Below are 26,824 nucleotides of genomic sequence, written 5' to 3'. Positions count from 1 at the left end.
TAGACTGTCCTCATCTATGTGGTGTTAACAGCTTAGATCTCCACTTGCTGCTGGAAATTTTCGCACATTTCGTATTCAGCGTCCAGTGCTTCTGGCAGATCTTTTCTGAGTCCTGAAACAATTGCTTAGTCAGGTTAAGTAACTGTGGAAAAGTGCACATGGATTTATTGACCCATTAAATGGTCAGCAAGAGCCAAGTCCTTGTGCTACAGAGAGATGCTAAGGTTCCCACCGTCAGGGAATATGTAAGGTAGAAGAAGAGGCAGCCAATACAGGAGGAAAAGCAAAATCTGGCTGGCTGCACAAAAATGCCAGAGGTGGAATGAATTAGAGGATTCGCAGAGGCACCCCTAGAGGGCACCCTTGAACAAAATTTCCAGTGGAAGCCCCAGTTCAGATTTCCAAAGCAACACCCAGCAGAGACGGAAGGTTGCAACGCTTCGTTCTAAACAAAACAAAACAAAACAAAACAAAACAGTCCTTTCCTGAGTCCTTTCCTACTGCAGCTGGAAAAAAAGCATGAAACCAGATAGGACTGCCTGAAACATAAGAATTTAGGGACACTTTTCTGTCCATGTCTTCCTATCTTTGCCATTAGCTTCCCCTTTCTTGGCAGTTGCAGAGTTAGAGCAGGATTCCTTGTCTTACTATCCCCCAGCTTATGTCTCTACCCACCAGCCTGATTATTTCCAGAAATATTAGTTGGTGGAAGTAATACATCATTGTGGGGGGGTGGGCAAAATTGGTGAAGGAAGTCAAAACATACAGACTTCCAGTTATAAAATGTCACAAGGATGTAATGTACAGCATGGTAACTATAGTTAACACTGCATTTCAGTATTTGAAAGTTACTAAGAGAGTAAATCTTAAAAGTTCTCATCACAAGAAAAAAAATTCTGTAATTATATATGGTGACAGATGTTAACTAGGCTTCTTGTGATTATTTTGCAATATACCCAAATACCAAATCATCACGTTATACTTGTACACCTGAAACTAATACAAAGGTATATGTCAAGTATACCGCAATAAAAAAGAAAAAAAGAAAAATAAACCAAGTAGCCTTTAAAAGACACAGGAAAAAGAAATAGCAATACATTAAATATTTTTGAGCCCCTCCGATGTTCCAGACAGGTGCTACATTCTTTACAGCCAGTACTGCACCAGTCCTCACTACGACCCCGTGATAGCTTTTCTCTTTCCTAAAGAGTTATCTTCCAGGTCGCAATGGACACAGGTCACAGAGGAGAGAGAGGTCAACACAGGTCCCTGGATGAAAGGGGCCTGAGAACTGTGCAGTAGCAGGCCAGTCTTCAAGTCTATCCCTCCATTTTACAGATGAAGCTGAAGCTCAGAGAGGTAACTCATCCAGGGTCACACAGCAAGAGTGTGACCTGGTACCAGAGCCCAGGACTCCTGGCCTCCAGTCCATGGTCTTCACCAGTACGCTCTATGGCAACTGTTCTCAACCCAGACAACTGGGGACACCTGCCAGTGTTTGGGGACATTTTTAGTTGTCTTCAGGGAAGGAAAGTACCACTGGTCTCCAGTGGGTAGAGGCCAGGGATGTGGCTAAACATCCCACAATGCACAGCACAGCCCCGTTAGCACAGAATTTTCCCGCCCAAAACGTCAGTAGCGCTGCCCATTGAGAAACCCAGCTGTGTGGGCTGGAATTGGGGTCAGGGAACATGTGCTCTGGCTCTGACTTGAAATCAAAGGATTTGGGGTTAGACTTTTTCATTTAGAAAATGGTGCTACTAATCTAACTGGTCTTTAAGGACCGCACAGGCTCAAGACATTTGCAATTGGTTGAAGTAATGGTTGAAGTAATGGTTGAAACCTTCCAGTCAAGGTCGTACCTCATCACTTGTCTGTCCTGAGTTCCAAGGGTAGTTCCAGAAGAGTCGCTTCAGGGTATTTAGGCCGGGGAAGCCCTAAGACCCTGTGACCACCTTTCTTTGACACCTGTCTCTGAGGGGACCCGGGCACTCGCACTCCAAGCCAATAGTGTAGGAAAGGCAGCTGTTTTTGAGCCTTAGTTTCCTCACATATTCCTTACTCTGCGCTTGTCTTGTCGGGGAGGCTCCCAAAGGCTGAGGGGACCGCGCACTTTCAAATGCCGCCGCGACGCCGGGGGTGGGGACGGTGGGGGCGGTGCCGGGTGTGCGCCTGGGCACGGTCCTTCCGGCCGCCGGGTGGCAAAGCGGGGCGGAGGGGCGGGGCCACAGCCGAGGGGCGGAGGAAGGCGGCCGGCGGGGGTGCGGGGATGCAGGCGGAGGGGAGGGGAGGGGAGGGGAAGGCGCCGGCTCCGCTCGGGACCCCGCCCCGCCCCGCCGCGCTTTCCTTCCTCCTGCTCTCGCCTCGCTCTGCTCCGCCCGCTCTACTCTGCGGCCGCCGGAACCAGGTGAGCGCTGGCAGCTCTGGAGCGAGGGGCCCGGGTGCCCCGGCTGGCCGGACCCCCCCTCACCCGGCGGGACTAATGGAGGAGCGCGGGGACGGTGGTGTGAGAGGATAGTCGGTGCCCCACGGCTGAAGTCGTCAGCCCGCCGTTTGTTAATGAGGGGAGCCTCATCTCTCCGAGCCCCTGGGAAGGCTGGGAGCACGCGCGCGCACACACTGATACACCGACGGCCACATTTGGTAAACGGGCTTCCATCCCCATCCCATGCCGTAGACCCTGCCCCTTGTTGGGAAACCTGGTTGGGGAGTCTCCAAACTCTCTCCTTAGAACTAATGAAAATGGGTGCTTTCCTCCCTACCGGGTTCCTCTTCTCTACACTGAACCCGCCTCTCCCGTCACTGGAGAGAGGAGCGCTCCCAGTACCAAAGGTGGATTCTTCTCAAATTAACAACAGGGTACTCGACTCCCCCTGAGCTCCCATTTCTCAGCCTCGGTGCCTTTTCGGGCGCCCAGCCCCCTCTCTACTTGCATCACCCTCTTTTCCGCTCCCCTTAGATCCGGAGAAACTGGGCGCCTGCCCCTTTTCGAGTCTTCGAAGGCTGAGAGACTGGAACCAGATGGGAAAGAGGAGGCCTGGATAGGCCCGAAGCGACCCGCGGAGGCTTCCTCCTGCGTGGGTGGGGTGCGAGTCCTCCCCCTCCCGCGTGGGGTGCGACTCCCCCCACCCCGGCTGCAACATTCTGGGTTTCCGTTTGCCGTGGAAGAGCCGGGGGCTTTTGGTAGGGGAGGGTACCGTGGAAGGGGCGGGGCGGGGCGGGGCGGCTGGTATTCTCGCGGCTCAGCCCGGAAAACGCGGAGAAGGCGGGGAACTTCGTGTGCTGCGCGATCCTCCTTCCTCCGGAGGCTTCTCGGTGCCTGGGGAGGCCCCTCCAAGGAGTAAGTGACTAGAGGGTCTGGGGCTGGCCAGGTGGATGTATTTGGCGGCTGTGGCCCATAGCATTCTGCCCACGCTCGGCTCCATTGGCCTCCCCAAACCGGTCTGGGTGGCCCTGGGGTTTCTAAGGCCCTGGGAGCTGGGCTTGTTTCTGCCTGTTGCAGATTTGAGGTTGGGGAATTGAGCACTGGGAGTATCACAAGTTCAAGTCTGTGCTCGCTGCAGCTTCAGAGATAGAATATGGGGTGGAGGTACTAGTCCTCGCTCGTCCAAGGGGTTCGTGTTTCACAAAAGGGATTGTAGCAGAGAATCTTTAGCCGGGATGATTAAAATGTGCTTTAATTTGTTACTGGACCCTGTAGATATTAGGAAATACCTCCTCCCAACTCATAATTAGCGTGTGGGATATTCAGTATGGTAAATAAGTATGAGTTATCTCAGTTAATTTTGTCCATCGTGACAGAATCTTTTTGGTATTTGTGCTTTAGATCAGGAGATCAGTTGTAAAGGAAAACGGGAAAAGGTATCTCCGTGTCCAGCTGTACAGTTGTTGTTCTGAGAAATCTAAGAACAATATATTTGTGTATATGAGAATCAAAAAGGGTTTTAAAGCTAGACACCTAACTTAACAAATATCTTTTATTAAAAATAAATAATAATGAGAGATTGAGAAAGTCCTGAAATTCTAGTCTGTTGAATCACAGGGTATAATTGGGGCAAAGCCTGTCCCCAGGCTCCTGTCTTGTTAAGAAGAGACTTACACACAAGTAAATAGAGCGTAATTTTTGGCACAATGTAATTGGGAACTAAACTGTTTATTGTGGGTAGTAAATAAAGAAATTGGCCGCTATTACTTGTTTGAGAAAGGTTTTCTGGGGGAAAAAAAGGCACTGGGACTTGAAATAGTGTAGTCAGCTTTCTTACTTTCTGCCATACTCTTTTCAGCGTTAGTCAGGCTAAAAAAATAAACATAAGCTGTCAGAGATAATACCATTAACATTTTGTTATATGTCTTAGATCTTTTATTTTACTATGAGTATATATATAAAATATATAAGTATACATATATAGTTTATAATATGGATATATACATGAGATATGTAACAGTGTGTAGTATTTGATAATTTTTTCACATAGGTATTTTTATTTCACTAAATAAATATCTACATTATCAATGGCTATACAGTACTTTATTGTATGAATTTATCATTATTTAACATATTTCCTATTAATGGACAGTTAGCTTCTTTCCATTGTTTTGCTATTTCTTATGTATTATGAACAGAGATGTACTGCACATCCTTTTGATATGTTTTTATAGACCTGTTCGATTATTTCCTTTGGGTTCCTGGAAAATAAATTGTTGGATCAAGGTGTGTATAATTTGAAATTTTGATAGATATAACCAAGTTATCCTCCACCTGCATGCCCACCATCAGTGTGTGAGGATAATAAAAGCTCTTGTGGGGCCAGCTGAGTGAAGACCACTAATGGTTGAAAATGCTTTTCATTTCCTGCAGTGACAGCAAGAAACAAGGTAACATGAGAGATTTGACTGGGCCCTGCGCTGAAGAGCTTACTGGTAGAATTAATCCCTAAAGAGACTGAAGTGGGTTTCAGGATGGCGAAAGAGGAGCCCCCGAGTACTTCAAAGGACTTGCAGGAGCTGCAGAAGAAGCTGTCTTTGCTGATAGAGTCTGTCCAGAATAACCCAAAGGTCAGTTTCCAATCAGCATAGAATGGAAAAATCCAAACAGAACACTAGCTTAAACACCATGGGAAGTTATTTCTCTCTCAAGTAGAAGAGATTTGGACATAGGTCAGGAATCTTTCTAACTCACCACCTTGTAATGTCTAAGTTGTAACCTTAAAACTTGTTGTTCATGGTGGCTGCTAGAGCATCAGCCATTGTATCCACATTCCATGCAGTAGGATGTTGAGGTGGGTGGGGAAGAAAGACTTGCAGGCCACCTCTAATTTAAGGAGACTTCCTGAAAGTCACACATGCACAAACTTCCACTTACATCTCATAGACCAAAATTTAGTCTCATGATCACCCCTTGTAGAAAATACAGTTCTTTTGCTGGAAATAGAGGCAACTCTCAGTCTGTGCCACAGATACCATCCGTTTTTTGTTTTGTTGTTAATTTTGACCTGTTACCCTGAAAATGAGAGACTAAAGTCTGCTTTAAGATTTGAGTCCAGTTTTCCACTAGGAACCCATTGTCCAATAGAAATAGGACATAAGCCACATTAATAAGGTAAAAAGAAGCAGGTGAAATTAATTTTAATAGTATATTTTATTGAACCAAATATATTTTAAATATTTCAGCATATAATCATTAGAAAAATATTAATGAAAAAAGTTACTGACAGGTACTAAGTCTTCGGAAAACAGCATGTATTATTTTTACAGCACATTTCCGTTTGAACTAGCTGCCTTTCAAGTGTTCAGTAGCCATTCAGTGGCGCTGTGTCTTGAGAGAGTATATTCTGCTTTCTTGCATTTTTGTCTTTATTACTTTCTTCTATATGCCTTTCAGCATTTTTTTCAGGGAAAACAATGACAGCTCTCAGATATTATTAACATATTATTATATGACCTGTAGACTTTTTTTCTGTGCAATATACCCATAAAATACATATATATGTAACTAAGTGAACTGGTTTGTGATCTTTTTTTTTTTTTCCTTTTGTATTGGACAGCAGAGTCCCACCAGGGTCTGTTCAAAGAGCCACCACTTTGCAGTCTGGAGCAATATATACTATAGAGACCTTTCCTGAACTCATCCCAAAATGCTCCTGGCACCGTTTGTGGGTTTAGCTAGCTATTTTTAACTTGGACAAGCAGCCTTCCAGTCAGCAGGCTGAGACTCTTGTTATTAAAAGTTAGCTCAGTAAGAAAGGTCTTCCTACTCATCTACATGTACAGTTAATTCTCATTGTATGTGTTAGTTATCTTTTCTCAGGTCACCTCAAACACTAAATTAGCATGTACTGAACCATGGCTCCTATGGGAAATGCAGGATTAGGTTCTGGCAAACTTCTGGTCGCAACGTTTCATCAGCTAATCAAACCATAACCTGTTTTGTGTGTGTTTTTGTTTAAAGTCACCCTTATTCAATATATGTTGTTGATTCATTACCATTGAACTCTAGGCCAACAGCCTGGACTATAAAGGCAACTGTAACTCTTGTCTGAATAAAGCCTGTCTAATACATGTATTTTCTCTCTAAGGCATGTCACAGTGCCTTCTTTTACTTAGGAACACTAGACAGTACTGCTGCACGTGGGTGCCATTTTAAGTGACAAAATCACCACCAAACAAACCCTAAGTCTGCAAAAAAACAAAAAAAAAAAGATGGCATTAAATAAACCATGAAAAGGACAGTTGTATAGAGAGCTGAAACAAGAAGGCAGAGTATTACCCAGTGTGACCTCAGCTGGGAACATTGTGTGTCAGATGGCTCCTGTTTTTCACTGCTACATGCACATCCATGAAAGCACCCCAAGGGTTGATTTGGGGGTTAATCAACTTTAGTAGGTGAATTCACAAATATGGCATTTGCAAACAATAGGGACTGACTCTGCTTTAACTTTGAGCACTTGCTGTATGCCAAGCCCTGTGCTAGGCATTTGGCATGTCTTAACTTACTTAATGTTCACATCTACCTTCTAAGGTAGGCATTTCAAAGCATAAGAACTCTGGCTTTTTGGCATTTCTTTGGTTTTTTCACCTTAGATCCTTAGCCACGGTCATTGGAATAGGATTGGGCTAGATAACTTCCAGGGCAGCCGACTCCCAGAGGGATGGGACAGGACAGGTCAACAGTTGGCTCAGCCCTGATGTTCTTCACATGGTCTTAAGGTAGAGTAGTTTCTTTCAAATTTTTTGATTAATTGAATTAATTAATAGTAATTGTGTTAACTGAATAGAGTGGCATTGGCAGAAAAAGGAAAGCAATTCACCTGTAAATCCATGGCTAACAAATCCAGTGGTAGTATCATCATTATTGTTATTATTGTTTGTAATTTTATTGAAGTTGAGTTGACTTACAATGTTGTGTTTGTTTCTGGTATACAGCATAGTGATTCAGTTATACATACACACACACACACACACACATATATATCTTCTTTTTCATATCATTTTCATTATAGGTTATTACAAGCTATTGAATATAGTTCCCTGTGCTATCCAGTAGGACCTTGTTGTTTATCTATTTTATATATAGTAGTTTGTATCTGCTAATCCCAAACTCCTAATTTATCCTTCCTCCCTTTCCTCTTTGTTAACCATAAGTTTGTTTTCTATGTCTGTGAGTCTGTTTCTGTTTTGTAAATAAGTTCATTTGTGTCTGTTTTTTTAAGATTCCACATATAAGTGATATCATACACTTTCTTTTTCTGACTTACTTCACTTAGAATGACAATCTCCAGGTCTATCCATGTTGCAGCAAATGAAACAAACTGGTCCGAGCAGGGCCATCCTCCCTAGGGGAAGACAGTTGGGGGACTTAATTGTCTGCATCTTAAATTGGTCTCTTTGCCTATTCTATTTTTTGGTTGTAGGGCCCAGATTTAGAAGAGGCTAAGAAAATGTTAGATTCCTTAAGGACTGGAGGTAGACCATTCCTGCTTTCCTTCTTTGGGATCCCCATGCCAGACTGGTCCCAGGTCCTGTTGGTTTTTCTTTCATCATTCATACTGCATCCCCTCATCCTCTTCCCTTTCTGTCATCAGCCTAGTTTTGACCATTGATAATATCTCTGGCTGGTTTCCCTGCGAATCTTCCTCATTGCCTCTTGTACAGGACTGCCATGTTCGTCTTTTTAAAATTTCTTTGATTGTATCACAGGCCTGCTCAAATACTATCAGTTTGCTTCTTGGTTTTTTTCCTAGCTAAAGTTTGAGTGAGTGCTTTCCAATGGAAATATTATGTGAGCCACATACAGTTTTAAATTTCCTAGTAGTCATATTTAAAATGTAAAAAGAAACATATGAAGTTAATTTTAGTAATTTATTTTATGTAACCCAGTATATCCAAAACCATATAATTTCAACATGTATTCAACATTAAAAAATCATGGACGAGATATTTTACATTCTCTTTTTTAAGACACTGAGTGCACATCTCAGTTCAAATGTTGATTTTCCATAGGAAAATACTTGGTCTCTCTTCAGATTTCATAAAATTTATAATTGAAGAACTTATTTGAAACATACCCAACTTATTTGAAACATATCTAAAATATTTCCAATGACTGAATCAAACATCAGGTTTTAAATTTAAATTAAATTAAGCATCTAGTTCATCGGTCACACTAGCTGCCTTTCAAGTGCTCAGTACCACTTGTGGCTACTGTGCTGCACAGTCTGGGGGTAAAGTCATAAGCCTGGCATTCTGGTGTTCCAGCCTCATCGACTCCTCCCCTGTGGTTTCTGGGCCCCTTGATGATAAGGATCAGAGAGAACAGTTCAGTTCGTAAGATGACACCTGGGGGTTTACTAAGGATACATGTGGACTTGAGCTGGAAAGCAGTCAAGACCTGAGACAGCTCGAGGGACCAGCCCCACTCCCGTGGCCACTCTGTCTCTCACTGGCAGCCTCCCTAACGGTAAGGTCTCCCTGGGTTCTGATACTAGAGTATGCAAGCTGGACATTCCCTACTCAGAGCTGATTCCCGGTGCAGTCACCTCTGGCTAGAGAAACTGAACAGCCAAGTTCCAGATAGCTTGTCAGAAGGGAGTAGCTGGAGGCAGTGTAGCCAGTGGGCATTCTGTTGTTTTGTGGCTGGGCAGGAAGTGAAGTTGTCAATCCTGAGCCCCAAGACAATAGCAGTGGCTTCTTGGAATGGCCTTTTCTAGTTGAGCAGGATGAGTCATGTGCTTTGTCACCATCAACCTGAGTTACAAGACCCTCCTGCCTTCCAACGTGCCCCCAGATTCGTCTATTTGAATCACTTCAGTGAACAGCTCTTTCTAGTGGCACTTGTGATCACTATAACTTAAATTACACCTTCATTTCAGCTGCTGGCCCTCGAGGCCCTAAGGAATGAGACATGAGAAGGACCAGTTTTGAGGGGGGGGGGAAGTTCTGGAATGATGGAACCTTTCAAGGGAATGGGAACCAGCATGCCAGCACTGAGGAGAGAGACAGCATGGGGCCTGAGAGGAGGGGGAAAGCCCATCCTTGTGAGATTGTCTTGGGCCAGCTCTGTATTAAACCAGCACCCCCTCAGCCTTGAGCCAGCTCCAAAAATCCTTTTGCCTGGCGAAGGAAGATAACCTCTTTATTAATGCAGCGTAAGCTTGCAGTAGTCATCAGGTTATGGCCTGACTGTAGTATCCAGGTTGATGACATAAAAGTGTTTTCTCCTAATGAAGTGGCAGCCATCACAAACATCTGACATCTAGAGCAGAAAGATTTAGCTCTGAATGCCTAGGTTTTGCCACTTGGAAGCCATGTGACTCTAGATGAGTCATTTTGCCCCACTGTTTCTCAAACTTTAATGTGCGTACGTATAGATCATCTGATGATGTCATTAAAAAGCAGAATCTGATTTGCTCCAGGCCTGGGGTAGGGCCCAAGAGACCACATTTCTAACAAGCTCCCCGGTGATGCCAAGCAGCTTGGACCTAACCTCTCTGTACGTCAGTGGCCTCAGCTGTGAAGTAGGCCTCCAGCTGTACGTGCATTACGTCAGCACACAGATGCTGGGGGTGCCTTCTGAGAGGGCGTGTCCCTGGGTCTCTCCTTCTTTTGCAAGACTTGAGGTTGGGTGGGGCCCTCTGTCCACCACCGCCTGAAGGTGTTGCTGGGGTGACTCATGTCTTGGGAGGATTGTTATTGCCGACTTGTTACTTAGGAGCCTTCCAGCTTCACCACCTTGGCTTGTACCTCCTGTGGCTTGGGCGGATCCATCAGCCTGGGGCTCAGACGTGACACTCAGTCCTTCTCTTCTCCTTTGCCCGCAGGTGGTTGCCTTCCTGAAGTCTCCGGTGGGTCAGTACCTGGACAGGCATCCTTTCCTGACGCTCACCTTGCTGGTGTTTGTTGCTGTGTCGGCTGTTCCTGTTGGCTTCTTCCTGCTCCTCGTGGTGCTCACCTCCCTGGCTGCTTTTGTGGGAGTCATATTGCTGGAAGGTACCCTACTCAGTTACCCCCCTGGAAAATGACTCACTTTGGAGGACAGTATTTATTGAGCATCTGTCGCTCTTACCGAAAGTTCCTGTTCTTGTCAAAAGCACATCAACCAAGACATCTTGTCAGAGTAGTTAAAACATGGACTCTGGGGTCTGTATGAGAATCCCACCTCGGGGGAGGGTGCAGCTCAAGTGGTAGAGTGCATGCTTAGCATGCACAAGGTCCTGGGTTCAATCCCCAGTACCTCCTCGAAAAAATAAATAAATAAACCTAATTACCAACCCCCCCCAAAAAGAATCCCACCTCCACCAGCGTGATTTTGGACAAGTTATTTACCTTCTCTGAGCTTTGAATTCCTCATGTGTGAAATAGGGATGTAACAATACTATCTCAAAGGGTTGTGAGGATTGAAATTTACAGTTCCATAAAGTGCTTAGCACAATCCATGGCACAGTGTGGCTTCTCCATGATTGCTAACTATTGTCACTAAGCAGAGAAACCATTCACTCCACAGCTAATTATTGAGCACCTATTGCATGCCAGGTGCCTTGCTGTGTACTGAGGTTCCCCCTTCTCTACCTTTTCCCCTGAAGTCCCACTGCCAGTTACCAACTTCTCCCAGTGTTGCTGGGTTAAATTAACTGATAAAGCAAATCTGATTGCCTCAGTTTGCTTTTTCAAATCAGATCACACTCCACAAAGAGATGGTTACCATCTGCTCAGGTGATCACCTGTGGCCCATTCAGTGGCTTCCCAGAGCTAAGAGCACCCAGGGTTGCTTCCCTGCCCAGGGGATCATGGCCAAGACCGTTTACACTTGAAGGAGAAGGCAGGCATGGTAGGTAGGTGAGCCAAATACAGTGTGGCACAGTGGTTGTTCAGTAAAAACTGAGGGATAGATGGGCGAAAGATGAATGAGTATGACAATAAAAGTAAACTTAGAGAGAAATGAGGGAGCCAGTGCATTTTGGTGGTATCATGCAACGCTTTACAGAAGGCAGGACTTTAAAGGTATGTAACAGCTTTGTCTCAGGGTGAGCAAGGAAGGGCTTTGTAGACAGGAGGAACAGCACGTGCAAAGCTGTCCCCCTTTAGAGCGGTGGTTCCGGAACTTGAGTGCACATAAATCTCACTTGCTTTTTTGAACATACAGATTTCCATTTCTCATCCAGAGGTTGTCATTTAGCAGGTCCGGAGTGGGGTCCAGAAATGCAAATGTTAAACAAGGCTCCACGATGCATCTGATGCCGATACAGGTGGTTGTTGCCCATCTGTTGAGAAATACTGATCTAGGATTCTGTAAATCTTTATGAAAAGACAGCACATCTGGTTATGTACTCTGCTTTCCTTCCTTTCCAGGGTGCATCCCTGAAACTGTCACTGTGGAGCACTGGGCCGTTTGACCACTCGCGAGGCGGGGGGAAAGGTGTCTGCTCTGCAGCATTTCCCATGTTACTAGTTCTATGGAAAGAGGAATTTTGTTATGAGGGAGGCAAGGGAAAGTGTGCTGGGCGGACAGACACTACCACCGTCTGTCCCATACATGACAGCCATTTAATTGTCATGGCAACATTTAGAGGTAGTTACTATATTCTTTTTACAGATGAGTTAAACAAAAGCTCCAAGAGGCCCAACGCCACACCATAAGTGACTTAACTAGGGTCAGACTCATTCATGTGTACTGTGGAAGTGCATGCTCTTTCCAGTGTACCTTTTACTGTTTTTGCCCCAGACCCCATATTATGAAAAATGTATTTTCTCTGCACTTATTAGATGATAATGCATTCACATTCCCATTAAAAATTATTTAAGGTTGGGTAAAATGACCAATCAGACCTTATGGTTACTGTGTGATATTTGCCAGGCTGGGTTGTAAAGGGCCTCGTCAAAACTTACGTTTAGATTTTACTTTATTTAGCCTGCATAGTCTTTATTCCCATGTAAATTCTAGAACTGGTTAGGCAGTTTGAAACACTGGACGTGATTTACCTCCCCCGTTACTGCCTCCGCTGACTCCTTCTATAGAATTCCTTTGGGAGACCATCCCTGACCTTCAGGATGAGGGGGTTTCACATTCAAACACCCATGAGCAAGATGGGTAACAAAAGTGAGCAAAGCGATCTGGAAACGGTACAGTTGGGAACAGTACAGTTGGGCCTGGAGGAAACTGGAGGGCCAGCCAGCAGCAGCCAGGCCATGATGACCCTCACCTGGGCATTGAGAGTACCTCCTTTTTAAGTGATGCCAGAAGTCTGGGTTTTTATGGGAAATCTCACTTGAAACATCTGAATCAATCATTTTAAACCCAGTGGTGCAGGGTCTGGCGTTTTCAGTCTGTTTTAGCTGAATGGCTCTTTTGACCGTGCTCTCTTCCAGGACTGGTCATCTCTGTGGGCGGCCTTTCACTGCTTTGTGTCCTCTGTGGCTTGGGCTTCGTGTCGCTTGCCTTGTCGGGGATAATCATAGTGTCTTATGTGGTGGTCTCCAGCCTCATCAGCTACTGGTTTTCTCCCAGGTAAGTACCTGTCAGTGCAATCATTTTATCTTTTCCATTTGTGGGGGATGTTCACAAATAATACCCTAACTCTAGTCAGTGTCTAGCTGCAAAACTGTAAGAGGCAGATGTTTCTCATAGTTACCCAAACACATCGGACATCAAATGGGAATTTACAGTGGTGTTTCAAACAAACCCTATTGCTACCATCATCCACCACACATGTGATAACTCATTTGTTGTCATGGCAGCTCTATGAGGCAGTTATTATTGATCCCTTTTCAAAAATATCCACTTAACTTAACAAAAATTCAAATTAAGGTGTTTTTTGTAGCAGTCAGGGAGCAACAGGAAGAACAGTGAACTACCGTCCTACTCAGCATGCATGTACCCCAGGCTGGTACAGGAGCTGTGGCTCTGCCGTTCCCAGTCTGTCTTGATGCTCTCTACTCTTCTCATATTTGAATATATGGATTTTGTCCCCACGTTGTGGCTCGTAAATTCCAGCTATTTCATCTGGGGCCTCCACTGAAGGGACAGTGATCCATTTAAACACTGGAGGAATAACCAGCTGTGTTGAAATTAATGAAAGAAAGTGTGTTTGTCTATAATGGGCTGCCCTCCAACGGGATTTTTAGAGGTGATTTTTTTTTTTTTTTTATGTTTGATTTTTGTTCTTTTGTACTTGTTGAGTTTAGAGTCTTAAGCACTCTTTTGTGCTTCCTTTAAGCTCTTGCTGAATTGGTGACAGTGGCTACTACTCACTGGGCACTTGCTCTGTGCCAGGGACTCTCTGATGCACTTTCCAGGCCGTAGCTCCTGTAATACACCCTGGGGGGCAGTTATTAGGGCCCGTTCTGTGAGAAGGAAAATGAAGCTGAGTCCCAAAAGAGGATGGCAGAGAAAGGACTTGTTAAATCCAGGTCTGTTAACTCCAGAACCTCTTAACCAAGACACAGAGTAACTCTAAAACAGGGATTGGGGAACAATTGCTTTAAGGAGCCAGACAGTAAATATTTTAGATTTTGTAGACTGTGTTTTGTAGACTGTCTCTGCTGGAGCCACTCAGCTTTGCTGCTGGAGCGTGAAAGCACATAGACGTTAAGCAAACAAATGAGTGTGGCTGTGTTCCAATAAAATTTTATTTGCAAAAATAGAAGCCTGGATTTGGCCCTAGGGCCATGGTTTTGCCAACCCTCGCTTTAAAAGAACCGATGTGCTGAATTTTGATTTTTTGCAGAGTAGCCATTGAACTTCTTGCCCAAAAGGTTATCCTTTTGTTACTCGTATGTTGAAAAATAAATGTGAAGTGGGTATAATTTAAAATTGCTCAGGGGTGGTTCTCATAGGATTGCTTAACTGATATCCTTGAAATCATGTTCCGCTTCTTATAAATTGTCTTGATCACTGTCAGTCTTAAAGGAGATAAAAGGAGAAATATTGGCCTGTTTGGCTTATTGAGGCTGATGCTTCTGAGCCAGACTCCCTCCCTGCCTCTGAATCCTGTGCTACAACTATTGTACAGCAAGTAGCAGAGTCTGAATATCTATTTCTCAGTGAAGAGATGGGAAAAGATCCAAGATTTGTTCTTGATCTCCTTACCCTCCCATTCTCCTCCCAGCCAAGGCACTCACACCCATTTTTTCACTAGGGCAAGTGTTCTCAAGCTCTTTGTTCTCAGTATCCATTTACCTTCTTAAAAATTATTGAGACTTCCAAAGAGTTTCTGTTTATGTGGTTTCCGTGTATTGATAATTACTCCAATGGAAGTAACAACAGAAATTTGAAAAACATTTGTTTACTTAAAAAGAACAATATTGTCTGTTGATATGTATTTTTATGAAAAGTAACTATTTTCCAATATAAAATGAAATGTGTGAGTGGCACTGTTTTACGTTTTGCAAATACCTTTAATGTCTGCCTTATTAGACATCAGCCGGGTTCTCCTTTGTGCATCTGGGTTCATTCAGTTGTGATATGTAACTTTAGTCGAAGTATTTTAAGACCCAGCCTCACAAATGTGTGGTTGGGAAAGAGAGGAAAGCTTTTTCAGATGATTATGAATGTTCTTTGATAGTACACCAAAAATCAACGAGTGGTAGTTTCTTAAAGGTTAATTGAAAGTGAACTTTTTATACTTTGTAATATTAAAATTCACTGGTCTATCTTGTACTTCTAATAGATCTTTACCCAGAATTTTGACTTCATGCTCTGGTCATTTGGAGAATATTGGTTCATTGAGTCATGCAGATCTTCCAAATATACTGTGAAAAATTCCTGTTCTTTCCTAGGACTGCCCTCGCTTCCTACCCCAGCTGACCTCGTTGGCTAGAATTTTGGCAGATGGCCACTCTAAGCTGGAAGGGAGGCTGGCAAATGGACTGTTGAACTATCTCAGCTTCTGTGGTATAAACCCCCAAGGAGAAGGGCCTTGAGATGTGGTTGGTCAGCCAAGCTCTGGTGTGTGCTATAGTTTTCCACCGGGGGCATCAGTGTTAGCAAGGCTATTTGAAATTCAGAGAGAACCCATAGATTCTCCATTTCACTTCCCTCTGAAACCTACCATCACAGGGACTAAAAAGGACAGATCTGTTTCTCTTCCTTTTACCACCTCTCTCCCTTCTGATGAAGATGTGAAGAAATGGGCAGTTAATTGGAATTTGAAGTAACGGGTCTGAATCCCAGCTGTGCCATTTTTTTAACTATGTGATCTTGAACAAACTATTCGGAGTCTCTGTTCTCGTTTTCTTTCATTGGAAAATGGGGCTACTCCTTGCTCTGCCTTTCTCACTGGATTGTTGTGAGGACACAGACAATTGGGGAAAAGGCAATATCCAAAATAGAACAGGGGAAAGAGATTGTAACCTCTCCTCTTAACCCAGTCATTTTAGCGTAGCCCCAAATCTGGTGTGGTTGCAAGAAGCAGCCAAAAATAAACCAACAAAGAATGTCACATATTCAGCCATCCACTCTCTCAACATTTCTCTTTAAAGAGGGCTTAGAGCTAATCATTTCTTATTGTTACCAAACAGGCTGTTGACACAACACAACTCCAGTGGCAACTGTCAGCTGGCCATGAAGTCTGCAGACTTGGAGGGGCTCTTCCGGGAATAACCAGCTGAACAGAAACAAAGCCTTTTTCCAAGCACCTCTGGAAAGCTGTTGGATCACTCTCACCCCTTGGGATCATGGCTCAGGAGGGACTGGGTGGTCAAGCACTTCCCGGAGGTGTCCTCTAGCTCTTTCACTGATTTGTAGGGTCTTGCAGTGGTTAGTTTTGGGGATCTTGTTGCTCTTGTGTGAGTCCCATCAGCTGACCCACCCTCACATGGAGAATCAGTGGAGAACTATGATGGCTCAGCGGCTCCCGCCTCTCGCCTCCTCCTCCCCAAAGATGCAGACCTGACCGGGGCAGGGTCCTGAGCCTCCAGAGGCCTGCAGCTTGACCCAGAGACTCAGATCTTGTATCTGAGGGCTCAGTTTGGGACAACTATGGATTGTTTTTCCTTTTCCTCCCTCCTTTCCTTCCTTCTTTCCTTCCTTCCTTCCTTCCTTCCTTCCTTCCTTCCTTACTTCCCTTCCTTTCCTCCCTGTCCTTTCTTTCTTCTTATTTCTTCACTCATTTGAAACAAGATGTGGGGAAAAACAATCCAAAACAGAACAAGCTTTTCTGCCTTACTAGCTTTTTATCAGAAAGACCAACAGCATTTGGGAATAATGGCCTTTCAGACAAAGTTGGAAAATAGAGTCCAAACTTAACTTTATGGCCAAGAGCATTTTTTCCCTAAATTTAAAAGTATGGTTTCCACTGTTGAGCACTGTTAAGTACTGCTCTTACCCTTTAAAATATTTGCACTTGATATTTCTGTATATAGTTTTAAGGAACTTATCTTGTTAAGCCATTTCTTCAAAAGTCCTATGAAAATGCTAAAGGACTACACAGATTTTTAAAGTCCTGTGGGGTTTCTACTTTAGTGGTTTATTTGCTGTGGTATTTTATTAAATATTTATTTGGATGAGCTTTTTTTCTATACTCTTTACTTCCCCCCTGCCCCCACTCCAGACAGACATCAGATTCATTTATTCCTTCTGTGTCAATTTCACAGCAGATCCTGGGTAATGAGGCTTTTTTTAGTTGCTGGTGATAGAACTCAAAATAGCTTTAAAAAAAAAAATAGAGGTAGAGAGGGAGGGATTCATTTCACTGAACTATAAAACCAAGAGGTAGATCTCTGGGCACTGCTGGATCCAGGGGCTCAAGTGCTGTCGTGAGGCATTTCTCATCATTGCTTTTCTCAGTGTGAGCTGCTTTTTCCGGCTGGCCCTCCTCACGTGGAGGTCGCTGCAGCAGCTCTAATTTTACATCAGCCTATGTCAGGAGGCTGCTCTCTTCCAACAGTACATTCAGAATTTCTGGGTTTGGCTCTTATTGGCCAGACTTGGGTCATGTGAACAGCCCCAAACCAATCACAGTGGCCACGGGGATGGAATGTGCTGATAGGTCAGGGCTGGGACATGTGTACATTGGGGAACCAGGGGAGGGGATGGGTCAGTCCCACTGGTCCTGCATAGCTGGGGGTGCAGGAGCACATGGAGATGGGAGGAGGGTCCCAAAGGAACGTCACAAGAAAAGGAAATACGTGCTGGGCAGACAAAAGCAAATAACGTGCTGTTTGCTACAGGAGAACATAAAGGCCTTAACTGGGTACTCAAACTTTCCGCATCCCGTGACAGTTAGCCACACCTGTCACCAAACTGTCCTTCACCTATTAGAGAACAAGAGTTGCCCATTCCTGCCAATACATGTGGGTATTAATATTAACAGTTACTGTCGAGTGACTGTTTCTTTCTTACGTGCACATGTCTGCTGTTAGCCGTCTATGCTAAATACACTGCTGAGTTCTGAGGCTTCAATAATGAAGAATGAAAAGCCCCCGGACCTGAAGTTTACTTTCTCATGCAGGAGTCACTTAACAAGTGTGTTAGTTTTCTATTGTTGCATAACAGTTTACAAAGCACATGTTTGCTACCCTACATTTTCGGAGTGTTGGGAGCACAGGCCTGGCTTAGCTGAGTCCTTTACAAGACTGCAATCACTTTGCTGCCAGGGCTGGGTTCTCACCGGAGTCTAAGCCAGGGGAAGATCCACATCTAAGCTCACATGGTCACTGGCAGCATCCATTTCCTTGCAGGATTTGGGACTGAGGACCTCAGTCCCTCTAATATAGCAACTCAAAGCCTGGCAGCTTGCTTCTTCAGAGCCACCAAGGGGGAGGATCTCTTAGCGAGATGGACATTACATTTTTATAACACATAATCACGTATGCATAGTCACATACATCCTGTCACTTTTCACCCTATTCTGTGGTTTAGAAGCATCAGGTCCCACTCAGGAGGAGGGGATCACACGGGAATGTGTACCACAGGTGGGGATCATGGGCTCCACCTTGAAATATACCTGCTACAATAAGTAAACAAAATATTAGATTATGGCAACTGCATTGAAGACAGTAGAAGGATGATAAATAACTGGCAGGCCACCTCATCCACAGCAACACAGAAGCCCCGAGACTGGGAGGAGCTTAGTGTGTTTAAGGAAAAGAAGTGGTATCAGTGTGACTGGGCTGGGTGAGCAAAGGGTAAGTGGAGGAGAGACAGGAGCCCATCATGCAGGACCTCATAGGGTAAGACGTTCACACAAAGAGCAAAGGGAAGACAACGAAGAATTTTACACTTTATGTTAAGAGGGATATAATTAGACTTAAATTTTTAAAGATCACTTGTGGCCAATGGATTAGGAGTCAAAAGGCCAGTTAGGAGGTCTGCAGAGGTCCAGAGCAGAGGCTGGTGTGACTCACTAGGGTGGAGATAAGGGACACCTTCCTTATTTGGAGGGCCAGCAGCATTTGGTGACGGATGATGGTATGTGGGTAGTGACGGAAAGGGGGACACAAGGATGGCACCTAAATTTTTTTAAATTGAAGTATAGTCAGTTACAATGTGTCAATTTCTGGTGTACAGCAAAATGTTATCAGTCATGCATATATATATATATGTGTATGTGTGTATATATACATACATTCTTTTTCATATACTTTTTCATTAAAGGTTATTACAAGATATTGAATATAGTTCCCTGTGCTATACAGAAGAAATTTATTTTTTAATCTATTTCTACATATAGTGGTTATCATTTGCAAATCTCAAACTCCCAAATTTATCCCTTCCCACCCCCTTTCCCCTGGTAACCATAAGATTGTTTACTGTGTCTGCGAGTCTGTTTCTGTTTTGTAGATGAGTTCATTAGTGTCCTCTTTTTTCTTTTTTTTTAGATTCCACATATGAGTGATATCATACCGTATTTCTCTTTCTGGCTTACTTCTCTTAGAATGATGAACTCCCGATCCATCCATCTTGCTGCAAATGGCAATATTTTATTCTTTACTTTGAGTCTGTGAGGTCAGTGACACTATTTTCTGAGTTGGGGGCTGGATGAATATTCAAAATCTGCTTTGCTCATATTAAGTCAGATATGCCTTTTTGACACCAAGAGGATGTGTGAAGTGGACATTGGCCTAGAGAGTAGGTCTGGGCTGGGGTTATAAAATTTGAGAGTATTTTCACTGCTAAGAGCTTTAAAGAGCCTTCTTGTGGCATGCTCTCCTGACAGTAGCCAAGAGATCATTGTAAAACATATTTCTGATCACGTGAACATCCTTGCTTCAAACTCTGCAAAGTGCAAGGTGCTTTCCCACAGCACTTAAACGTGCTAACTCTTTCCTTTCATGGATGAGACCCATCACAACAAGCTGCCCCTGCTGGCTTCTCATTTTTCATATTCCATTAGCCTTGGAATTTTCGAGGTGAAACCAAGGTTCAGAGCTGAAATGATTTATCAGTTCTGCCAAGAAACCTGACATCTAAATCAAAGCTTGCAATTCAGGTTCTGTCTGTCACACTGCCTGCAGCCTAAGGACTTTGCTGGTCAAATGAAGTAAAATAATGTACAAATCCAGCATAGTGCCTGCCACAGAATAGGCCCGTAAAGAATAGTCATCAAAATGCACAGTTCATCATCACTGAAAACGGAGGGAACAGGAACTTGTAAAAATCCTACTGTTTGCCAAGCTTGGAGTAACATTAGGACTCCCTGGTCATTCAAAAGTGGAGATGTAAGATTAACCATGGGGAATATAGTCAATAATATTGAATTAGCTTTGTATGGTGACAGATGGTAACTGGACTTATTGTGATGACCATTTCATAGCGTACGTAGACTTGAATCATGGATGTACACCTGAAACTAATATACTATTATTTGTCAATAATTCGGTTAAAAAAAAGTATTGTTGGCCTTTTAGGCACAGTCCAATGTGTGGCTTATTTGGAAAGGTAATTGATCCTTAAAATATGAAAACTGTGACTTAGTACAATCAGAACGTTAATTTATCCGTATGACGGTAAGTGTTTGTTTTTGCCTTGTGTTAGGTGCTGTCTTAATCCTTTACTTGAATCCACGTCTTCAGTCAGTCCTCACTACCACTCATTTTAGAGGTGAGGCTGAAAAACTGAGGGCTGAAATTGCCTAAGTGCGTGCAGAAGCAGACATGGGATTCAAGCCCAGCTTGCCTGACTGAAAAACCCACCCATGTAACCAGTGAGCTGTTAAATGTTAACACCTCCACCTGCCTTTAAGGCTTGAGCCCGGACCCATGTCCCAGTAAGTGTTGTCTGCGACTGTTGCCGTAACCTTTGTTGCTTTATCAGGTAACCCTGGGGGATCACCGTTTTCATAAAACGGGAGTGTGAACGGTGGGGTCTACTTAGAGTTGTGCACACAGAAGTACTGTTTCAACCACCTCCTCTGCGTGGCTTCTGTTGTCTGCTCCACACAGAACAGGAGATTCAGCCCGGGTGTCATCACAGCCTGGTGAGACATGATCAGGTGTGAGTTGTCACAAGGTTGAGAATGGCTAACCATAAGGTACTTCACTTATATGCTGCTGTTTCCTCGAGTGGGAGGTAAAAGCTAGAAAGTGCTTAATTTCTGAGCCAGTAGAGGGCACTCATATCCATGTGATCTGAAGGTGGCCCAGCTGAGAAGCCACAGACAGCACTGAGAGCAGGAAGAAGCTTTAGAGGAGTGTGCTTCTTAAGATACTAATTACTATATATAAAATAGATAAATGATGAGTTCATACTGTACAGCACAGGGAACTCTATTCGATATCTTGCAGTGACCTATAATGAAAAAATATGAAAATGAGTATGTGTATGTGTATGTATGACTGGGACATTATGCTGTACACCAGAAATTGACACAACGTTGTAAACTGTACTTCAATTAAAAAAAAAAGTTAATGTGCATGCCTACAAGGGGTTAAAAGGCAGATTCTGAGTCTGTAGGTCTGGAGCAGGACTTGAGTTTCTGCATGACTTAGCTCCTGGTGAAGCTGTTACTGAACTAGTTTTGTTTGCCTGACAAGCGCTGAGGTTTGCAGCAGAGAAAGGGTTTATTCACAAGGCAGTCAAGCGAGGAAACAGGAGAACGAGATTCAGGTCCGCCTCCTGGAAGGCAAGAGGCTTGGGATGTTTATGGGTGGAGAGTGTAAGGTGGTCAGAGGTGCAGGGGAAGGTGATTGCAGGTGGGAAAAAGGCGAGGTAATCGCTGTTCTGCACAGGTGTATCTGAGTTACATGCTTCTTCATGGGACACACGTTCAGAAAATGGCAGAATTTGCATAATCTAAGGGTGCAGTTTTTGACCTCTGACGTCAAAATGTCACCCATCAGACGTTGGCGTAGGCCCAGTTTTATGGCTGGTGGTCTCAACCGGTTTGAACTGGGCAAGACTAGCTCCATGTTCCTTAAAAACAACCTAAGCAACCGTTACTATAGCAACCCATACATCAGAGGTGTTATCTATAGGGGGCGGTTAAAGGAGTCTTATATATATATAGTTCAAGCTACGTGAAGTTTGGAGGGTATGCAATTTGTAAAACAATTAAAGCAAGCTTGGTCAGTGAAGGCAGTTTACAGGATATTATTTATTAAGCAAGTTATAGTTTAAGGGATCTAACTGATGACTGCCCTCGGTTTCAGAGCCTTCCACAGACCACGCCTTGAGTAGCAAGGTAATAGATGCTCTTTCTAGTCCTCTCTACAGCTGGTACACCCGAGGCACAGAGAAGGGGTGCACACTGTACGTCTGCAGTGCCAGGGATAGAATCCATGTCTCTTGCATCCAGTGCTTGCTTTATGACATCTTCCCTTCTCCTTTGACCCTGGAACTGAGTTAAAGCAGGAGAATCCATCTATGCATATGGGTGAGAAGTGACTATGCTGTCTGCTTTGAATCAAGCTTCTTTGGACTACATTTTTGGACAAATCACTTCCTTCACAGAAGTACCAGTGGGAATTCAAAGATGAATGAACCAGACTCTGGTTCTCTTGGGCCTTGAGGGAGCCAAAGCAAAATAAATTTGTTAACAAAATGTATTCTCATTCTTGGTTTGTAACAATTTGGTTATTAATCCAAAGAAAAGCTTACATATAACATGGTGTGTTCTGTAGATGCAAATGATAGTCATGAACTTTCTCCTAAAAATAAGGGTTCTTTAAGCCTGAATGATCTTGAATGCTTTTACCTACTAGAAACAAAATGTCTCCCTTGAAAAATAAGAACCCTTAACTTCTCACTAAACATGAAATCCAGATATAAGTGGTTCTAGGGTTGAGTTAAAAAACACAACAATGTAATCAGGGATCTAGTCTTTCTGTGTTTTTACTCCACTGTTCTGAAAGAGCATCCTCAAGTTTGTTTCCTCATGGTCACAAGAAGGCTGCCAATGCTGAAGGAATCACAGTGTCACATAACCATATTCAAAAGCAGGGAGAAAAGGGGCTAGCTTTATATAACTTTTTTTGAAATGAGGAAAAAGACAGAAGTCCCCTCCCAATTTCCTCTTAAATCTCATTGAACAGAACAGTATCATGTACCCACCACTAAACAAATATCTGCAAGGGGAATTGAGGCTTTATCTTGATTATTTAGTCCAATCAGGATATGTGCCGTAGGGGTATGCTATGCCATTGATGAACAAAATGTCAATTGAAAAAAATATACAATCTAAACATTGAGATATGTTTTATCCAAGGACATTAGTGGGACTATAGCCTGGAAACGGCCTCTCAGACAGCTTTGAGGAACTGTTGCAAAGAGGTCAGGGAGGAGCCAGGTTATACTGGCATTTTTGTGAAAAAACAAAAACAAAAATAAACATGTAGTTGAACATCACAAGATTACGGCTAGTCACAAAAACAGACATCTCAAGTTAATCATTTTAGTGCTTTTCTATGTGTGGGAAGATGCTCGAGTCTGCGCTCTCTGAGACCATTCCTTTGATATGCATCTTAACTATCGAGGGCCAGTTTCCTGTTTTTCTCCATCCTGAATTCTCCTCAGGGCACACCATGGGGGGGGGGGCAGCTGCAGGAGCTGAGAGCTTGATGACTGGTTAAATTCTTTGTTTACTGAAATGGTGGGCAACATTCTTTACCTACACAGTCTTTGTCTTTGTCTAGCCCTGTGGGTCTTACCCAGGGGTGTATGTCAGAGCATCTGAGGAGCTTGTATTAGTTCCCTCTTTCTGCTGAAACAAATTGCCACAAGCTCACTGGCTTAAAAATAACACAGATTTATTCTCTTGGAATTCTGGAGGTCTCTTACAGTTTCCCTGGGCTAAAGTCAGGGCATTAGTAGGGCTGGCTCCTTCTGCAGGCTCTAGGGGAGGATCTGTTTCCTTGACTTTTTCAGCTTTTCATGTCCACCTTTACTCCTTGGCTTGAAGCCCCCTTCCTCCATCTTCAAAATGCATCCCTCCAATCTCTGCCTCCATCATAATACCACCTTCTCCTCTCCAGTTAAATCTCACTCTGTCTTCCTCTTATAAGGGTACTTGTGATTACATTTAGGTCCACCTGGATAATCCAGATAATTTCCCCATCCAAGATCCTTAAATTAATGATGTGTGCAAAGTCTCTTTTGCCATGGAAGGTAACATTCACAGGTTACTGGGATTAAGACATGGGTATTTGGGGGCCATTATTCAGCTTCCTATAGAGCCTCACTCCTTAAAGATTCTTAAAGATAAAGGTGAGATCAGGACACTGTATATTTTACAAAATATGTGCATGATTAAGAACCTCTCACCTAGCACAGAGTTTTATTCAACCTTCAGTGACTGATAGAATGAGGTTTGGTTTAGATGGCTCCATTGCTGCCTGAGCAGCAAATATGCCAACACGTGGACAATCTCACTGAACCCTTACATGCTTCCAAGGTAGGTTTTATTCTCATTTTATACATGTGGAAAAAGGCTCTGAGATTCTTCCATCTGTCCAAGGACACACAGTAAGGGAGACAGACCCAGAACCCAAGCTTTTGTTCTAGAGCCCTCCATGTTCCATAGAACTGCTTAACGCAGCAGAACGGGGTAGGGAAGAAAATTCAACATTTGGGGGGATTTCCCGAGGCACAGAAGCCCATCCCCAGCCTCTATAAACTGCATCATCAGAGCTATCCTGTAGCATATTAGAATCCCAAATGCCTTTCATCTATCTCCTGGCACCTGAGTTAAGGTACCTGATGAGGGAGATTACAAACACACGTTTGGATGAGGGAGCAGCTTCTTGGCATTTGAGCCCCGTCTCTGCCCACACAGCTCCTCTCTGCTGACTGGGCTGCCTCCCCCACATACAGTAGGATGTGTACCTTCAGGAGTTGAGAACACGACTCTGACAGCCTCTCATTGTGCTTGCTCCAGGCTACCATGGCAACAGGTGTTCATTCCAGCAGCTGCTCCACAGCCAGCCTGGCTTTGATCTCTCAAAGTTCTGCCTCAGCATTTGCAAACACATCAGAACCGACCTGCCAGGGGACAGCCTCGAGGCCCAGGTCACCTTAGTCTTGACCTGTGACTCTACACTAACAGACCAACTTGCAAATAAGAAGCTCCAGCTCCACAATCAAGATACTGGTATCTTGGACCAGCTGTGCTTGGGCTCAAGTCGCTCATCTGTAAAATGTGCACGTCCAGCAAAGTGTCTTTCCCAGTTGGGGGTAGTGACTCGTTAGGAGGTATATGAGTTTCCTATTGCTGCTGTAACAAATTAATACAAACTTAGTGGCTGAGAATAAGTTATTTTACATCTCTGGAATTCAGACGTCCAAAACAGGGCAGCAGGGCTGTGTTCTTCTGGAGGCTCAAGGGGAGAAGCCATTTCTTTACCATTCCCGACCGCTGTAGGCTGCCCACGTTCCTTGGCTTGGGGACATCACTCCATCTTCTGCTTCCACTGGGACATCTTTTCTGATTCCACCACTTGTTTTATTGGGAGCCTTGTGATTGGGCCCACTTGGATGATCTCCCTGCATCAAGACGTCTTACTTAACCCATCTGCAAGGTCCATTTGGGGCCATCAATAGACAACAATATTAAGTTTTTGGTGATTAGGTTGTGGACATGTCCCAAGTGGCCATTATGCAGCCTACTACCCGGGTCAGGAGGCCATTTAAGGGGCTGACATTTTTTTCAAATGCCATTGTAAGAAATGCAGCACATGTAATACTTCTGGTTCTGATGTGTAACACTATCATGGCATAGTCACAGAAAAAGTTTGAATCCAAGCCCATTCGTTTCACTATTGGCAGATTGCTTTGTAAGAGAATAAGGCCTCAATGTCCAAAGGATGGCCTTGATGAGAACCGGACAACTTGAAATTTTGACCCTTATCACTCTAGGAAGACTAGAACTTTCACACAACGTCTGTGCGGTTGTTTCCTTCCCCACACCAGGGTTGAATTTTACCATATAACTCTTAAAAGAATTTAGAATCAAAGGTTGTGTTGAAGGTAGAAGGATTCAATATTAAAGACCTACAGTATCACAAGATGACCATGTGTATATAATATTTGGGGGGTTTAGAAAAACCCAGGGGTAGGGCAACTTATAACTGAGGGGTGAAGTCTAAATACTAGAAATATCCATATTTTATTCACCTTCACCATGTACAGGGATTCAGAAATTTTACAACATTTTTCATAACTTCTGGTTTAGATCCAGCCTTTTTCTAGTTGAGGGATACAAATTAATGTCTGTATTCGATATCTTGAATATGATGTGAAGCAGCTATTAGAGCTACAGTGTGAAGCAGACTAGTCATGCTGATGTAATTACAGCCTAATTCAGATGGGGCGCCTCAGGAGGAGGTAACACAAGTGCTAGGTAGTGGGACAGCAGCTCTCCAGGATCAGCGAAGAGGCTTGTGTTCAGCTGTGGAGTCTTAATGAGACCAGGAATTTTTTTTTTTTTTTGAAGGGGAGCGGTAATTAGGTTTAACTTATTTAATATATTTATTAACAGAGGTACTGGGGATTGAACCTAGGACCTCGTGCATGTTAAGCATGTGCTCCACCAATGTGCTATGACTTCCCCGCCAGGAATGTTTTACTTGCATTCCAGAAAGCTAGAATCTTATAGTATTCCTTTCCTGCTTCCAGAGGAGATTGTTGGTCTTTAATTGGATTGGAAGTACACAAAAGAGAAACTAAATCCCTTAAATTCTCGGGGAAAATTGTCTACTTATTTGAAAGAGTAATTTGGGTTAGGAAATACTATGATACCAGATGAACTTCCCCTCTCTAAAGGGAAGGGAAACCAGGTATTCGCAAGGAAATAATGCCAATGATTAGGGGTGAGTTCTTGCCCCCCTCATCTTGTAGGGGTGACTTTGTTCCCCTCATCTTGAATATATGTGAATAGAAGTGTGTAAAAGACATTAAAAT

The 26,824-nt window shown here is 43.7% G+C and overlaps 2 protein-coding genes across 7 annotated transcripts in view; one reads left to right on the top strand and one right to left on the bottom strand.

Moving 5' to 3' along the window:
* DNAH3 (dynein axonemal heavy chain 3) overlaps positions 1–2,101 on the bottom strand; it is a 152,752-nt gene extending 150,651 nt beyond the window's left edge. The window contains exon 1 of the mRNA XM_074346872.1: positions 1,863–2,101. The gene's annotated coding sequence lies outside the window, so the exon portion shown is untranslated. The remainder of the gene's footprint in view (positions 1–1,862) is intronic.
* A 160-nt stretch (positions 2,102–2,261) lies between these two features.
* LDAF1 (lipid droplet assembly factor 1) overlaps positions 2,262–26,824 on the top strand; it is a 25,030-nt gene continuing 467 nt past the window's right edge. Inside the window, exons 1-6 of one of the 6 annotated variants that reach the window (XM_074346243.1) lie at positions 2,262–2,407; positions 2,960–3,183; positions 4,859–5,055; positions 10,317–10,485; positions 12,862–13,000; positions 16,012–16,998. In XM_074346243.1, the coding sequence (XP_074202344.1) occupies positions 4,960–5,055; positions 10,317–10,485; positions 12,862–13,000; positions 16,012–16,093 (486 nt within the window). In that variant the 5' untranslated portion in view covers positions 2,262–2,407; positions 2,960–3,183; positions 4,859–4,959 and the 3' untranslated portion in view covers positions 16,094–16,998. The other 5 variants (XM_074346244.1, XM_074346245.1, XM_045521169.2 and 2 more) reach the window with 5 other exon arrangements.

The sequence above is a fragment of the Camelus bactrianus genome, chromosome 18 (genome assembly GCF_048773025.1).
Source record: "Camelus bactrianus isolate YW-2024 breed Bactrian camel chromosome 18, ASM4877302v1, whole genome shotgun sequence".
NCBI lineage: Eukaryota > Metazoa > Chordata > Mammalia > Artiodactyla > Camelidae > Camelus > Camelus bactrianus.
Note: the sequence above shows the minus strand (reverse complement) of the source record. Positions and strands in the feature narration are given on the sequence as shown.